This window comes from Enoplosus armatus, chromosome 9 (assembly GCF_043641665.1).
Source record: "Enoplosus armatus isolate fEnoArm2 chromosome 9, fEnoArm2.hap1, whole genome shotgun sequence".
NCBI classification, from domain to species: Eukaryota; Metazoa; Chordata; class Actinopteri; order Centrarchiformes; family Enoplosidae; genus Enoplosus; species Enoplosus armatus.
In genome coordinates, this window is record NC_092188.1 from 25,877,789 (window position 1) to 25,896,833 (window position 19,045).

At 40.7% G+C, this 19,045-nt stretch overlaps 1 protein-coding gene across 1 annotated transcript in view; it reads right to left on the reverse strand.

Moving 5' to 3' along the window:
* tgfb2 (transforming growth factor, beta 2) overlaps nt 1-19,045 on the reverse strand; it is a 40,846-nt gene that overhangs the window by 6,338 nt on the left and 15,463 nt on the right. The window contains exon 2 of the mRNA XM_070911677.1: nt 711-874. Coding sequence (XP_070767778.1) covers nt 711-874 — 164 coding nt within the window. The remainder of the gene's footprint in view (nt 1-710; nt 875-19,045) is intronic.

Here is a 19,045-nt window from a genome sequence, read left to right on the forward strand (position 1 = left end):
GGCCAAATCACTAACCTCAATACTTCACTGTGTTAGAGACACTAATCCCTGGACCCTTGTGAACAGTTCCAGGCTTACGTTTCGAATGTAAGTTACAGTTGTTATTCTTGTAATTCCAATAGGGGTATTCTTTACTGTATTTCCATTTATGTGCCCATCTCTGGTGCTCATAACTGTTGCACTGCCCTTCCAAAACTGTGGCCAGGGCTTTTCCTTCCTGTAGGTGAAACTCCTGTCTTTGACTGCAGCTACAGTAAGGTGTCTGTCACTGCTGAAGACAACAGTATGCTTCAAACTAAGTGCTTGTGTGGTCTTCTAACAGTGTCTGAGACGTTGTGCAAAATACATTTTATTTCTTTCTTTCATGTCTTTCTTTTATTGTGAAGCACTTTATGACGTATGATCTAGAAAGGTGCTATGTAAATAAACCTTACTTCCTTTCTTAAATACTGAATGGATTTTAGTGCTCTCTATAACATACAAATTATTTATATGATATGATATTGGTGTAATTAACAACGGCATAACACTATAGGGAATAATGAGGAAAATCACACAAAGCACAATCAAAAAATAACAATGTGTAAATGTCGCCTTTTAATTTCATCATGATATTGAAGTAAAGCAACAATCCTTCCTAGCCTGAACAATCATTTTTAGGGAACCCTGCAGCTGCAGCTCCTGATGTCAGTCCAGAGGCAAGAGTGTACCTGGTAGAGCTCGATGCGCTGCTCAGACACTCGGGCCCCGGGGTTTTGAAGACGGAAGATCCTGAGCTCAGCCTTAACCAGGTTGGAGGCGTTCTTCTCCATGGAGGACACATCAAACGTCAGCCGCCTGAAGTAAGGGTTGAAGTGTGTAGGAGAGATGACATCTATAAAAAGGAGAGAGTATGGCTGAGTGAGGGTATTTTATGACTGCTGAGAGACTGGTTAAAGGTTTACTTTGACATTGAGGCATTTAGTTGATCCTTTGATAAGGAAATAAAGTATTGGATCAAAATAAGGACAGTTCTGGACCACACAGCTGTGACCACAGATGATGTGTAAGGGAACTACGGAAAGAGAGAGTTGGTTCCCTGTAACTCTCCCTAAAGCAAAAACAACAGATTTTACTCAGTCACTAACCCTGCAGAAAGAGTAACATCACATTGAACATTTTGCACACGCCCACCTGCAGGTAGATGAGACAGGTATATAAGTGTGACATAGAGCACTGAGGTTATGTTTTTTTTTTTTTTTTTACATTTTTGTTAGACTGTCCCTGCAGAGTAAATGCCCACATCTTTTAAATTCCACACCTCCAGTTTGTAACTGTGGCTTTCTATTACAAATGTGTAGTTTACAGACCTAGGCCAAGATAACCCAGATGACATCACTATGACATCATCAGGTTCATTTTGTCAGGCTTGACAAAGGTCCTCCAAGCCACATTATACAACTCTTTCCACAGGATTAGTACTCCCTGTGACCAAAAAACAGACCTGGATGTGTAAAAACCTCCAAAGATCAGCTTAAATGCTTAATATTCCTACTGGCATCAGATCAGTGAAACCCTGACACCCACAGTCAAATAACACACACTCCCTCAGTATGACAGCAGCCATGCACAGTAGCAGCAGCACAATCCCCCTCATATACTACTTAGAACCATGTGTGTGGAAGTGTTTGACAGACGCTTACACAGGACCGGGGTGACACACGCAGCACTGACAGCCATACTGTATGTGTTGCTATGGCTGACAGATGCTGCGGAACACACACACACACATGTACAGCATAATACTGGAAACCATGTGTGCGGTGGAGGAGTGTTTGACAACGTCCCACAGCACGTTGAATTAAGAGGCCCGGAGGTCTTAAATTGATGGCTGTAACGCAAGGCAGAAACCCGGGATTAGCAAGACACTGTGGTTTGTTTAGAGAGAGTATACAACCACAGCAACCAGACAGACACATGGACTGGGACCAGCCCAGAGGCAGGCAGAGTTTTTTCAATATAGTTGAATATGGCCATTTTTGTATATTGCTTTGGTAATACTGTTTCTGATTACTAACGATGATGACAATATAAAAAAGTAAGAGACAGACCTCTTTCCCTGTATCACTTTCAGACAGACACAGTCATGCAGTTTAAACCATAGAACAGAACAAAATATTTTATTTAAATACTTTTAAATACACTTTATTTATTTAAACTGTGTTGACTACAAAAGTGGAAAATTGTCTTTGGTTTTAGTTCATTAAAACATAATAAATACACACACACACACACACACACACACACACACAGAAAACACAACAACAACAACTTCTATACTTCCTTTGTATCCAGAGTTTAGCTTCTCAAATGTGGCAGGATATGAAGGTTCCCCTGTGATGCAGAGAACCTGTTCCCAAAGGGCCCCTAACTGGCTCAGTAGCCCTCTGATTCATTTATGACACTCGCCAGCTTGCCATACCATGCAGTCATATTGCTTGACAGAACACTTTCACTGAGAGATTTATAGACTACTAAAATAATTGCAAATATTTCTTGAAAACATAATCCACATTCACAGAGAAACAAAGTTCAAAGTTCACTTTCTTGGAATATCTAGGTACTTAAAGTTGTCTACAGTTAGGGTTGTAAACTCATAGCTACTATCTGAATCTCTGCATTTAACAAAAAAGATCTATATTATATATTCAGACTTGGAAAAGTCTTGGAAATCATGTAGACTACCTGATTTTCTGTATGAAATTGTGTTATACTTCCCCAAATCTACCTAACATTATATTGGACCCATACACATACATTAATCAAATGATAAAGAAGGATTTGTATTTGAACACCTCAGTTTAAAACAGTTTACAATGACTGTAAATAAAAGCTGTGTAATTGTTAATGGTCTTGGTTGAAATGAATAGTGTAAAAAGAATGAGGACGCTTCAACCAAAATACACTGAGATGAGAGGAGGCCTAGATGAATGGAAAGTTGGTGTGAAGTGAAAAAATCTGAACCCTGAGTCTTCTTTGGTTCTTAAGTCGCCAAACTTTTACCAGGCCAGGCCTTCAATATGGAATCATGAGGTAAAAATAACACCTGCACACAAATCAGGTTAAAACTGATGATTTTATTAAATGTTACTGAGGATTAACCTTGCCAAATGTCTGGATATTAAACTCAAAACTGTTAATACCCACTGTGTTTCTTTTTTTGAGCCTATATTTCTTTACATTTGAGAAATCATGCTTCATGAACCACTGGCAGTTCATGTCTGCATTGTAACCAATGGGTGAACAGACAGCAATCAACACGACTGCTGTTGATACAGAGGAAAGACAAGTTCTGAAGTTATTGAAGTTTTCTTTTGTTGGATTTCTAAGTGGATTAATGGACATTGGAAGGAGTAACTTTTGGTGATTCTAGCAGTATGTGTAATGTGCTTGTTGTAATGCAAACTGTGTCATTTGGGTGACAGGCTAAACAAACAACAACGTAAGTTCTGTATAAATGAAAGGGCAGCTATATTGCTATAACATATCCAGACTGCCTAATGTGTACATGCTGCAGTTTATATGAATGGGTCAAATGTGGGTAGAATGCACACTCAGTAGACTTGTACCATCTGAGCTGAGATCTGGAGACTGGGAAGGCCATAGCAAATGATTCATCAAATGTTCTTTTGTCACCTGTCTGTCATTTAACAAGCCATTTTATTTACTTGATGGGAAAGTTAAGATTTGGAGTATCTATGTAAGTGACTAGACAGCAGCAGAGGAACGAAGCCTACAGAAGGATTTACTGTCTGATGCAGCTTTTGACTGTTTGTCTAGCCAATTCTCAAGATCCTCACAGCCACCTGTGAAATACCTCTGCTGCTGTAATGTTTCAACATGGCTGTCCAGAGGGTTTATTTTCTCTCCTTAAAGTTTATCCCGTCAAGGGGGATCTGGAGCCCATCCCAACAAGACATTGGGCCAGTCTATCACAGGGCTGCCACGCATAGAACCACACTCTTATTCACACTTACGGGCAATTTCAAGTCTTTACTTCACCTAACCACACATCACCAAAAAAAGGACGAAAGAAGAAGAGGAGAGAGAGTGAGAGGGAGAGAGAGAGCGAATATAGACAGAGAGTTGAAACTGAAACTTCCAGCATGAGGGTCCAGCACGAGTAGATCCGGGTCTTACGCTCTGCTGTCTGAAAGGGGTTTCTGCAGCCATGCAGAGGATGCGAGGAGGATCAGGGTTGCTTTAAGCTAAATGCTAATGTCAGCATGCTAAAATGCTTATAACAACAATGTTAACATGCTGATGTTAAGCAGATAAATTTTAACCTGTTCATCAACTTAGTTTATTGCGTTAGCATGCTAACATTGGCACAAATCAAAGTATTGGACAAATTAAAATGTTGACCTGATGATGGTGCTAGATGAAAAATCAGAGGATCACCAAAGTTATTACAGTTCATCCCGAGGGAAACATTGAATGTCTGAATCACATTTCATCACAATCCATCCAACAGTTGTTGAGATATTTCAGTCTGGACCAAAGTGGTTCATCAATCAACTGACCAACATCCATACTGCTAGCATGGCTAAAGATATTGAATTGTCACAAAGAAAAACAAAATTAAGCAATTTAAATTTATGCTAAATGTGAAATGGAAAGATCAAGGATGCAATTCACCTTAAACTACTGTCAGCAGGACTTGTTAACAAGGCAGGTTAACAAGGACCTGTTGAAAACAGCTAAGGCCCCTCACACAAAACCTGATCAAAAACTATTATTACTTATGGAAAGCTGTGATCGAATGAATTCTAAAGCCCCTTGCACAAAACCTGATCAAAAACTATTATTACTTATGGAAAGCTGTGATCGAATGAATTCTAAAGCAATTCTTTGATCAAACAAACACACATCAACATGTTTAATCCTTCTGCTCCTTCCGGTGCCAATCCGTGGCCAACATTTAACAGTGTGCAGTGTCAGCAGCAGAGGCAGATGAGCCAAGACCAACGATGCTCTTTCTCATTTCCTTCCCATTCGTCAACAGAGAAAGTCACACTTCCAGCTCCTGGAGGACCAGCTGAAGGCGGACTGTTTATACAAAGTGCTGCAAAGCCTCATGAATGAGTCCACTGTGCTTTAACACAACACTGGACGCATTGAGATGAGGCCATGCTGACACATGCTGTGGATGGTAGAAACAAACTCTCATACAAGCACGCACACGTCGACTGGTCATCATGGACATTCACAAACAGAGCCCAGTATTTGGCTTAGACTAATATGTGCTTTCTTGATGGCTGATACCAATATTTTGATACTCAATACATCTTTCACATCACAGTATTTCACTCTGAATATCATCAATGTCATAATACAAAAGCCTGAGAGCACTAAGAATCACAAACTCTCCACTGAATTGCAGACAACGAATGAAATGTAAACCTTTTTGTTGGGTTAGCAGCTCCCTATGGTGGAGTGAGACAGGTTTTACTCATACTGAGTCACCACTGATACAATCTGTGTAATCTGATAGTATGTATAAAAATGAATGTATGAATATATTGACTAGGTCTAATTGACTATGATCAGGAAGGAACCACCGCCATATTGGAGCTGGAGTGCACTTACAGGCCGATACATGATTTTTTTCCCTTAGCTACCAACAGGGCACTAATGACCTGAACCAGATTGTGCAACATGTTGTCCAGCCATGACTAAAATTGTTTATATCTGTTCACTCAAAGGGGTTATAAGCCACTGTTATCTCCATGTGTACGATTCATTACATTGAGACTACAGGCATTCATGAAGTTGCCCTCGGCGACAAGTAGCTTAAAGTAAAGCTTGAGTGGAAAGTTCAAACCCTGCCTAGTTTCAGACATTGTTGACGACTTGACGAGACATTTGCTTGTTTCGTATGCGGCCTAAAATATGGTCCATTCACAGACCAAAGGTCCAAAACAAGATAAGTCTAAATTTTAAAATCTACCTGGCAAATTGCCATGACATTTGCTAATCAGATTCATATTCCCTTGAAAATTAGCTTTGTTCTCATAACCTAATTGACAGATTGCCATAGAATTAGCAGTGTATGTTTTAAAGGGGATAAGCCCTGTTAATTTAATGACCCCACATTTCCTCTAGCTCCACCCTTAAGACAAATCTAAACTACTGATAAGGCTCCAAGAACAGCAAAATCATCAGTAGGCCTATGTTGTGCATTGAATTAAAGGAATAGTTCAACATTTTGGGAAATACGCTCAGTTGCCTTTTTTTTCCATGGGTGAGATGTTCATATGGATATCAGTCTCTTGGTGTGTGTTAAGCACAGAGCTGGGGTCAACAGAAATGTAGAAACGAGAGGTAGTGGTTTTAGTCAGAGAGTTTTAGACGTGCTGGTGGGTGTATTTTTTAACTTTAGACAGAGTCAGGCCAGCTGCTGTTGCTGCCTGCTTCCGCTCTTCTAATCCCATCCCAATTCCAGCTCTGTACCTATCACATAGACATGATATTGATATCAATCTGCACATCTCACAAGTGTATTTCTCAAATGTTGAAATATTACTTTTTAACACTTAAGTGGAGGGGGTGGAATTAACTTGGCAGCCACTGCTAATGGGGCTTGATTAAAAAGTCAGCTTCATTTGTTGATCTGTTCTTTGTGGATTTCCACAAAGCAGTATTGTACTTGTCATATATCCACAAATAATGCTCTGTAAACACAGTTCTGTTCTTCAGTTCAATCCTCACAGACAGTGCAGTAAGTGGACTGCCAGTTGAAATACACTTGGGTATTCAAGTAAAGTGAGATCTGCAGGGAAATTCCAGGCGTTGGTTGAGGGTGTGGGGCATAAGCAAATCACTGCATGACTGCCTGCAGGCAGCGGTATACAGCGGAGTCAGCCCACATTACCACTGATTTATCCAAAGTTGAGATGAAAATGATCCACCACAACTGGCGCCGCTGTGGTCTATATGTGTGTGAGTGCATCACATTGATGGGACTAAGACAGGAGGGAGGCAAGTGATGTCATATTACACGCACACACACGCACACACACGCACACACACACAGCGACATGGAGGCTGTTCTTTCATGCAGTTCCTCCCTCTGAGAGAAAAGCTGATGTCACATGAGAGCTGTCACACACAGCCGACACGGGGCCCCTGATTGCTGTAATCAGTCACTTCATTACTCATCACTCCCATTACCTCAAATACCAATGGCAAAGTACTAAAGCATGTGCTATATGGACATAACACAAGTGAGTACAGAGAGTTTGTCCACTTTTGGTCAAATTAGCTGGTAAATAATGATAACATGTATACCAAAACTATCTCCAGTATGTGCCCATTCTAGTTCTTTTCCTTTCTGATTTCCTATATTGTTAAACTTGTGAAGTCCCTTCATTTTAGCTTGTGACTTCTTGTGGGGGTCCTGACCCTGTGGTTGGGAACCACTGCTTTAGGCCACAACACAGAGAGTGATCAGCAGTGAAAAGTTAAACTGATAATGCTATTGATTCAAGGTCATGCAACACAGTAGGATAAAGTAGCTTGGATCAGTCCCCCCTGTGACGCTGCTTCCTGTGAAGCCCAAGTTCATAAATAAATACAATTCTCATTGACAGACAGGCCTCTTCGTTTCACAACAGAAGAGTGGAAAACCTGTGGTCTAGGTGGTTGGGTTTGTTAACAAATGACATGTTGTGCAGTCGATTGCCTAATGGGCAACTAGCACCAAGAGGCTGGCTGTTATATTCACCATCAACTGGACATGTATTTGAGACAAAAAAGAATGCATTTGTTTTTTTTTACGACTGGAAACATCCACACTGCATTTCTGAACATGAGAGGAGCCAAGACCATATGCCCAACATACTAGAATTGATGCAGAGTTTGAATGGCACTGGGGCAATTGACTCAACCCTAGTAAAGCAAACTTTCGCAATGTTTTCCTGTCTATCTTCAGCTGTCACTATACAATAAAGGCAAAAATGCCCAAAAAACATCTCTTTAAAAAACAACATATGGGCAGAGCAAGTGTCTCGTCATTGTCATCAAAGAGTTCATTGAGTTAAAGGGAGAAAATAACAAGAAAGAAATTGCAGAAGAGTTCGTGACCCGATCTTTTATTTATTTGATTTATCTTTAGATTTGTTAGCAAGCAAGATAAGACAGTGGAATGTTTTCTAGTTTTTGAGTCAATTCAGAGTCATACAGGACAAAGTTTGGTAGATTTTTTGGTTGCCATGGTGGACAGTCTTGGGCTAACTAACTGTAGAGGCCAATCACTTGATAATGCCAGCAACATGCTGGGTCGGTGCAATGGACTGTAGGCGTACTTGAAGAAAAGAAACCCATTAATCCATTATGTGCATTGTGCTACCTATTCACTAAACCTAGTAGGTGTAAACAGCATAGAGGCCAGCAGTCCAGATGTGGGATAGTATTTTGATTTACTGCAATCCTCATACACATTAAGTTCTACAGGTCTACTCTCTATAGGAGGGGGTGAGATTATTTGGCAAACCTACTGTAAAATAAGGAGCCCTTAGAGAGCATTTCTGCAAATGAAAAAGAGAAAAGAGACATCCAAAGTGAAGTCAGCACACTGCCGCTGATGAATGTCAACCCCTTCACTATGAAGTGGTAACACTCATTCCTCACCAACCGTACCCAGCAGGTCCGAGTGAACAGGATCTTGTCTGAACCTTTAACCATCAGCACTGGCACCCCCAAGGGGTGCATTAGTTCACCAGTCCTGTTTACCCTGTACATTAATGAATGCACATGCAGCACTGCTAACAACTACATGCCATTCAGGGTCTCATGTCTGACACATCAGATGCAGCTGTATACAAACATGAGATTCAGAACTTTGTCCAGTGGCGTGACAGACACTTCCTCATCCTGTTTCAGGCTGTCTTCGAAGAAATTATCATGTTTATTTATGTTTATGAGACTGCTTAATTCTTACTGCACATTTAATGTACACTACTATGATGAATACAGGTATGTTGAATGACAGGCAGTGTGCAATCTGTTGGTTGGTAGCAGTCTGTATGTACTGTAGGTGTGTGTGTGCATGTGGGCTAGTAACAGTCTGTGTATTTACTGTATGCATGCATTGTTATTTTGTATTTTTTTAACAGCAGATACTGTATGTGTCTTATGTCAAAATAACAAATATGATTTCAAAGTCAAATACGTCCACAAGCTTATCTATAGTCTCTGCTAGAGAGACGAGTACGTGAGTTAGAGGAGCTTATTTCAGCTAGCGTTACTTTAGATCAACTACAGGCCTGACAGCACGCCTGCTAGTGAGAGCACTGGCGTAGCCTCGTCTGTAGTTGAGACGGAGTTTATCCCTGTTGATCAGTGTGGGAAGGATGTGACACAAGCATGCGAATGCTGTTGTCCTCTTTTGTGTTTGTGTGGCCTGTCCTCTTTCCAGGTCTGTATGGTGGAGAGACCGTGGGCTGGCTCACATCTTACTTAGTGGGCGACACCTGAAGCTGCTTAACTTTCATCTTGGATCCATCCTCCTCACTTGTGTGTATATGTATGTAATAGCATATATCATGGTTTTCTGCTGTGAATCTATTCTGTACGCACAACATCTATTGCACGTCCGTCCTTCTTGGGAGAGGGATCCCTCCTCTGTTGCTTTTCCTCATCTGAATTGAGGGTCTAAGAACAGAGGGTGTTGCTATACAGATTGTAAAGCCCCCTGAAGCAAATTATGATATTGGCCATATAAGTAAAATTGACTGACTGACTGAGTATACTTGCATGGGGCCTACAATTATTATGATAGTGAATACTAAAGGGCTAAGATGTAAGGAGATATGGATGATATCTGTGGCTGTGCCATCACTGTCTGACCTAGTTTATAAAGTTTAAAGTGAGCACTGTTAGTTCCCATTTTCCCACTCTAGGAGAGTATGTAGGAATTCAGACTGGAATTTGAAATGTCCAAAACAGATAGAAAATAGTTCAGATTGGTCATAAGTGTTCTACATTTTCAGCCACCTAGTTTGCTGAGGACCTGTTAGGACTTGCTGCTATGGATATCATTCAATTCAATAGCCATCAAATCTTATGCCAGTCACTGCACCAAATGGGTAACACAAGAAGCACATCAGCAACTTGAGCTGCAATGAGACACAAATCTTCCAGCTGTGCTGACCTTGGGCCACACTTTAGCTGCATATTCGTGTGTTTTGGCAAAAATATGCAAAATAAATTAAATAAATTCTAATTTTAATTAAATCGGAAACATTGTTATATGGTTGGGATAGCTGTGTCGTCTTACCTAGGGGTTTTAAAGCCCCTAAAAACTTAATTCTTAACCACAGCTCATATCAAAATCTCAAATCTCAAGTATTTCTCTATAACATTGAATTTTGATGACTTTGTTTAGTCAACAAAGTAAAAAAACAACATATTTAGGTAGTATTTATTAAGAGTTTAACACTCAAAACTATGTGCTTCATCAGGACTGTACTGATGTGGTTTAATCAGATTGGATTCAGTGACCAAAACCTGCACCAACTTTAGTCTGATTCTGATTCAAATATTGGGGGGGCATGGAAGTATGTGACATCACCTTTTTCTAACTTTGTCTCAGCCACTTAAAACCAGTGAGAGGAGCTCAGAGAAAATAAGAAATACAGAAATCCCTTAATTGAAATAACACAAATGTAGGACACATGTACATGTAGGAACCCATGAAAATACATTTTCAGGGCTTTTTGAATTAAGCATTTATGAATGCAAGTGGGGAAAAAATACAGAAAAAAGCAATTATTTGGCAGGTTTAATCAGATGCGTTAAATTGGAAGACTGTTCTGTCAGATGAATGACTGAAAAATACTGTTGCTGAATGAAGGTGGCACATATTTCTTTACATTGGCTGTATAGTAAAAATCAACAATAGCAATATCCTTTCAAATTCTATTATTTCTGTGGCAGAAACTCCCCTGGGGTCCGATGAGCCTTTTCTGTAGCCTGACGAGAGAGCTTGTCACATTGTAATGCAACAAACAATGTAGTGTGCTAGAAAAGGTTCAGACTTGACCTTTTGCTGTCTGTCATTTTCTTAAACATTTCAGTGTCATCACCCAATAGATTGAGATCAGCAATCAAAGTGGAAAGAAGTAAATGAGATGTTGGTTTTAGGTTCACGTCATGATACAGACTCCAGCAACAGATTCTGCAACACACACACACTCATCTGTCACTCTATCGGACTGCAAATCTCAATCTGATAGCTCCATAAAGATGTTTGCTTTTATTCGTTTCAGCCTCCCAACTCTTACTTTACTATCTACATCAGGGGTGCACACACTTTTTCAGCATGCAAGCTACTTATAAAATGATCTACCTACTATAAAAATGCAAAACATATATTCATTTATAAATATATTGAGTATTCTTTATATGTACAATATACGTTGGTGTACCTTGCATAACTGCATGAACAATATAACTCTGTAAATTTTTTGTCATTACCTTACTCTGATGACTTGCACTGAATGGAATCAGCCAGGGATGCATAGTCCGGACAGTAGCTGCTGATAGCCAGCCTCAAGCACACTTCCAAATGATCATCAGTCAAGGTGGAACGGTATTTGGACTTAATAATCTTCATTGCCGCACTTGGCGCGCTTGTACGCGCATGCGTGGTGACCCATGTGTCAGAAAAGATCAGATGTCAGACTGGCTGCCCTGTATGTCAATCAAGTGACAAATTTCATAGTGAGGATGGATGATAGGCTGATGTCTGTTTTTTTAATGCCATGCAATCTACCCACACTACCTTTGCGATCGACCGGTAGATCGCGATCGACATATTGGGCACCCCTGATCTACATTATAGATAGCTATGTAATTCTGTGTAAGGACATATCTAACATCAAACATTTTCTGACATTCCATCGTACAAAATCCTCCGGTAAGGTTTCAAGGTTGAATGTGTTCTTGTGTATTTAGGAATCCTTCACATGACATTGACACAGTATAGGCAGAAATCCCCCAAGTACAGTTTAAATAGTGAGCCGGAAGCGACGCAGGGTCCATTTGTCAGTGACCACTCTATTTCAAACAATAAAACCTTGAACATCTTCCTGACTGAAGGACCTCAGAGTTCATAGGAAGTCTGTGTGAGGATCCATCAAACACAGGCTTCCTTCCTGAGGGGAGAGGGCTGAGAGTGCTGTGCTTGGCTGCTCTCTCCTCCCCTGGCCTGCAAACTCTATGACTGGTGGCTTTGTCAGCAGAAACCACTGGCTTCACGGACCTCTTCCGCTCTGCAATGACAGAGTTAGCACCACTCTAAGTGCTGGACTTGTGGCTTATCTGTCATTGCTACATCTTTTCCATATGAAATGCAATGTAAAAACAGCATTAGGCTGCACTGCATATAGGGAGATGGTATTGGCGAGTGTGAAACCTATGATTAGAGTGGCCATTCTTATTATGGATATGTTCTGAAAGGATATCAAGACCCCTGGGTGTCCTGAGACCCCAGGCTGGGAACCTCCGTCTTTTGAAGAAATCTGTATCCAAGCAGCAGCTTTAGCAAAATTTTCACTCAATTATGAGATTCAATTTTTATCTATACAGCGCCAAATCACAACAAAAGTTATCTCATGACACAACATATAGAGCAGGTCTGGACCGCCCACTGCGGTTGGGTATTACATCTGTCAGCCTCTCCCTCCCAGCCAATTACTTTTGTCCAATATTACATTCCCTGATCAAGTAATTTGCAAACGGCATGCTAGTTAGTATCATGGAGGCAATGGTCCAAATAAAATATAGGAACATTACAGATAGTAACTTTATTTTAATGGCAAATCAGTCTTGTTTATATCACATCACTGTTTCAGCCAATGCTCACTCGGGCCTACGGAGTAACAGTGCGAGCAGCAGGACACTGACTGCAGTTCACTTAATGGCCACTGGTGTCATTAATAACAAGGACTTTCTGAAGTCTCCACATAGAACCTTTAAAAGGTGATGATATGTAAATGATGTGTTCGGTTTTTGCTGGTTTAATGTAAGGGTAAGAATCTGGACAGAACCTCTGTCGCTGTCTATTACTATTGTGGGTTCTGTTAGAAGGTGTGGTTGACTTTACTAGTATACTCAATTTGCAGTTGGCACAATAGCATTCTTGCTGACAGCAGCTCAGCCGGACACAATGTTATTGCCCATTAAAAATACTTAATTCATTTAGCAGAAACAAATGTTGAAAATGCTACAGATAGATCAAAGGCGCTGGATACCAAAGGGCTGCTGAGATAAGTTTGTTCCCAGGATGACCATGGACGCTTACCATCCAGTCATCCAACAGTTGGCCTTCGAGCTAAAGCTAGCTTGCTGGCTAGCAGGCATCTCAAAAAACATCAGAGCAATTTTTCTAATTTTTCAAAATAAATTGAGCACAAATCAAACAGATATATTTTCCCTTTAAAATAAAAATGAATATTCAGAAATAAATGTGGTGATACAACAGTTTTCATTTGAAAATCACAGCGGGGTTTGGGTCAAATCCTCCGCCATCACTGCTGGTTGAATCAAAACTTGTCTTGTCTACCCCACGTTCACAAACAAAAGTGTAGCGTTCCAGCTGAAAAAATGTAAGCCTTTTCTGCCGTTCATAGATCAACGTAAGAGCTTGTTGCCACTCTCGACCAGAGCTAAACCCTGTTGGTTCCAATGGGTATATATTCAGTTGTCTGATAAAAGCAAACATGACATTTATCATGACACACCTGAGTCTGTCACTCTCTCTGAAATTATTCATGCACTTTCACATGCATGCATAATTTTAGCTAGTTCTGGAGATGTCTTACGGTCATAACTAAATTATTTTATTTATTTATTTTGTGGACCTAATGAAAGCTGCTATTACTAAATCTGCAACAGCATGGCAGGAAAGCCCCTCCCGGCAGCCTTCTGACCTCAGCTGACCACATATACACTTCCTGGGTTGTTGGATGTGCTGGTTACAGGTTGCAGCTGACCAAACTCTCTGGTATTTCCACACTGAGCTGGACTCCAAGGTTTCTTAGGAAAAGATATAATGATTCAGCTGTAGCTGGCCTCAACTTTACAGGGCTACTTTACTGACTGTCAGGGTGTTGGAGGTTGCAACATGAAAGGGTCATTATTGTCTTGGCCGGGGCAGATCAGGACACCTGTAGTGGGCAAACATCTGACCTTGAAGACAGGAAGAAACAATTTGAGCTAAAGCTGTTTAATTTGGAGTCGTTTTTGAGGATTTAGGCAGCCTCAATACTCTACTTCAGCCCTTTTACTAATTCTAGGCCATGAAAGGGTTTTTACCATTTCCATTTTAGTTTCCAAACCTCGGTTCTCTTTCATGACCTGAACAGGTGGCAACCATATTGTTCAGCTCGTGGATAGAGCCGAAGTGTGGGAATACATAAATGAAAACATTTGCTGTGAAATAATTATGCTGTGATCCCAAGCTGTTCGCAATTGAGCTGTGACTGCTTTTGCAGATGTATTGGCATGAAGAAATCCACATGTGCACGTGTCTCCTCAGCACTGGTAGTGGGTTCTGGCACCAAAATCATCATCATTATCATCTCTTTCTCCTTACACACATATAGTGATATTATTGGGTATTTTGTGTAATATTTTAAACATGTCAGTTACCATGGAGACCTTTACTGTAAAACACGTAGATTTAATAAAACATAACATTAAGCTATATATATATTTTATGAGGAGATCATCAGTGTTGACATGGTGCAGTGACTATTTCTGTGCAAATTCCCCCAAACTCACATTTATTACTGGATGCAACTGTTTACTACCTCAGAATCACTTTACAGTTTGAGAATGGAAACAAGGACCAAATATTGGTCTGTAGGGCTGAAATGCTGGGACTGACTTGAGGGAAAACTATTTGACCTACTTTTGAGTATTTCTCACTTCTGTAAGACATGCAGAAGGGGTAGAGAAGAATACAAGAGAATAAGTAAGTTAATTCAGAGTGAAAAGTGTTTTGAAACACTTCAGAAAAGATAAACAGAAATACAGAACAACAAGGTTAAACAATTAAGCTGGTAGCAATTATACAATTCAATTGTAAGAGAGGGAAAATACATACAAATTGAGTTTTCCTGATTGAGCATGGTAATTTATTGTCATTTACCAGTACTTAAGACTTTCCTCTTTCATAAAGCTTATAGTTAGGACTGGCTCAGATGAGTCCTCAACCATCCCTTACTTATGCTGCTATAGGCCTAGCCCGGGAGACTTCCCATGATGCACTGAGCTCCTTTCTCCTCTCCATCTGTACACATTCTTACTTATCCCATTAATGCATGTTAAATAACAGTGTGTCCTGCTAAGCCAGCTTGAATGAAACCACAGAAGTGAATTAGCAGTGATACCAACAGTATACACAAGGCGTTGCAACAGGATATTGTGGCCACTGCCATCAAATGCAATCAACCAGAGAAAGATCTGAGAGGTCTGAGATGAGCAGCAGCTTCAGTATGATGGAATGACCTAAACTCAAATGGGAGACAGTTGTAGGCCATGGCCAACTCTGGGAGGTATTCTTTTCAAGCTTATTTAGCTTTGCAGCAGATCACCAGATTAAATGTGCCCTTCTCCTTGACCTCTTTCTTCATGTGCTGGCCTCGGCGGGGCATTGCAAAGCGCAAAGGGTATGCAAGTACACTGGTATAGGCCAAACGGTGTGGTGACAGAATGGTGTGTTGTACATTGACTTTAAGCTATGCAGTCATGAAGCTGCCTCACAGGCACTTCCCCCCAGTTGCATTTGCCAGGATGTTTGCAATCAAAAAGCCATAAGGCAAGGTAGTAGCTGGTATTGCTTCCACAGACACTCAGGAATTTACCTATGGGAGTAACCTGCAGTTACAGCAAAGACGGACAACGATTAGTGTCAAACTATATGCCGACATTGTTCAGCTGAAGTCGGGTCTGGCTGTGGAAACACATTTACACATTTACAGCATCACCTGAATGTGTCGATTAGAGACAAAATCAGACTGGAAGGCGAGTCCTTCTCCCCACAGTGTTCAGGCAGCATCCCACTGCAGGTTCGGACCGTGCCAAAGTAATAACCAATGCTACAGGAGTGTTTATCACTGCAGATATGTCACCGCACTCAGCCGTAGAGAATACAGAATTTAAGCATCTGGTCAAAGTGCTTGAGCTTGCTTTTTTTCCCTGCTGTACTGAAAACATAACAAAATGTGATCCCAAAACCAAGGTACATACAGAACCATGAATTTTGTGTATCATTACACCCCTAGTATTGAATGCCTTATCATATGTAACGTGTTAATGTTAATGTTACACATCTTCTAACTCAGGAGGGTAGTTGGATTGGCTAGCTAGTAATGTTCAACACTGAACTGAACACTGCAATAAGTTAGCTAGCTAGCTAACACAACAGCTAAGTTACATTGCTCTGCGTTATTCATAAACCTTTGTTTTACTGAACCTGCCCATCACAACGCTGCGCCGTCACACGCCTCCCTGGCTGTGCTGACATACACGGCTTGTGTGTCCGAGCTGGCCACATAGATAACAGATCAACCTGCCTTTCCTTCCTAATCTCTTAATGGCGGTCTCCTTGAGACGCTTCATGGGATAACTCGCTGCTCTATCTGAAAAGCCAATTGTTGGATGGCCTCATGTATTGTGTGTGTAGTGATAAGGCAGGGAGCATCTCCTCTGCTTTACAGCTCTACGTGTGGGACCCCAAGATGGGGCAGCGAAGGAAGCTCTTCCACTTCTGACCAGTTGATTGCCGCTTGCATCAGTGTGATGAAGGTCTGTATTAGCTGCTCTTTTGCTTGCCCCCTCTTAATGAATTGACGCTTCCAACTATCACAAGCTAACGTTACTTAGCAACCTTAGTTAGCTAGCCAAGTAACACAGATACTTCCTTTGAGACATTTAGGGATAATGTCAAGGAGGAAAGCCATACAACGGAGCCACCTTGTAAAAACAACCTAGAACTAATTTGACCTATATAAATGCAGCTTACCTATGTATTGATCCTGTTCATGATGCCAAAACGTAGCAAGCAGAACTGTATTTGCATGGTAGCGTTGCTAAAAGAAACCTGGGTCCTGGGATCTGGGTCCTGACCTCCTCAACACAATTCATTCTCTAACGTATGCTGTTCTAACTGGGATAGAAGCCCTGAACTTCAGGATTGATTGCCACGTGTCATAATAAGTTATCCAGCCAGGTGAGAGTAATATTTTAGTGAATTTATTTTCAAAAACAAAAAGAAATCCGATGGGAATTTTTCAAAAATACATAAAATGAAATAAGCTTTCTCAATCTCTTGTGATACACATGTTGACAGCCTTTAACCCCTCCCCATTCACATTCAATTCTCAGGTAACAGAAACTATATTGAAATGAAATACCTTGGTCACACTCAATCTCAAACTAAAATTGGTATATTGAGATGTTTATAACGGAACTAACTGGAAAACTTCTACTGATAGTTGCCACCAAGTTGCACAAAAAGTCCTGCACTGCTCGTTAAACTCCTATAATATTTTATCAGCATGTTTATTAAGTCAAGCCTTCTCTCATCTGGATTTTGGCAGCTGGACGGTAAGAAGACACTGTTTGGAGAGATTTTAGTAAGACCCCCCCACCCACCCTGGCACATGAAACAACAAATGATATGATATAAGGTAAATGTTTTCACAGTTGAAAATTAAAGAACCCTTTGCGGCGACAGTAAATCAGATCGTGATTTATAGAAAAGGAAACCGGACAAATTGAGAGAGTAAAGCAGATGACGAGGAATGAAAGAATGATAAAGAGTGCAGCAGATAGGAGCAGACGGCTACAGACACACAGCAGCCAAGAGGAAATGAAGGAAACAGCAAGAGGACGGGGGACAGAAGAAGGGGAGGGAGGTGTCGGGAACGAGAGAAAAGAAAGTCTGAGAATAAGACGAGAGATTGAGAGCGAGAGAGGAAAAGAAAAGGATCTACAGTGACGGAATGTGAGCTCCCGCCTGTCTGGTTCCCTGCAGACGCCTCCGCCCAGCCACTCACCTGCCAATAGCAAATTGAAAACAACTCCGCACATAATCCCTGGGAACTAAAAATACCCAACGCTCTGAAGGCCATTCCACCACGGCTTGTCAGTCTCCACAGGCCCAATTCCCAGCAACAGATAAACACACATATACACAACGTAGATACATATTCTTTATGCACTGCGTAGCTGGGGTCATTTAGGCATGAATTATAACAGGCACACAGAAGCACACATATGCATGTACGGACAGAGAGATTTACACATACCATGTGCACACATAGATGGGAGATGGACGTAAGGGGTCTGGAGCTTTGGCCACAAGCAACAACTAAGACGTTACTGCTCTGATAATCAGCACCAAGACAGAACCTTGTTTTAAAGGTGGCCAAATGAAAGTCATCCACAGGTGCAACCAATCTATGTTTCTATGTTTTAAAACTGTTCAAAGTTGTGTCCAAAATTGTTTCAATATGACCAGTGCATACATTGGATCAAAACATCTATTTACGTATGAAAAGAAACATACATTAATGAGCAGCATATAACAATGGAGCAAGTAATTATTTCTTTATTAATGAAATAGAGTACATTTCCTTTACTGAGGAACTTGAATATACAAAATACTGTTAAAGGATACAAGCTTTGTAGCTGTCCAATGTAGGCTTAAACAAAACTAATTGAAAATGTGTTTTTAACTGGCTTTAATATTAATTACACAGAGAGAGCCTGCTATTAAAGATGAGGCCAGAACGTTTGGCTCTTGTTTCTGATAGTAGCACCTATAGCCTCGTGTGATTTGCTCTGCGGCGAGCAACTGAAGCAGCAGCTACGAGGGGAGTCACGGCAAAGCTGAATCCTTCTTCATTATCTACACTAATGACTCATTTTCTATAGAATGACATCCTATTGTATGAGATTATTATATGTTTTGCATAATGAAGTTCCTAGAATC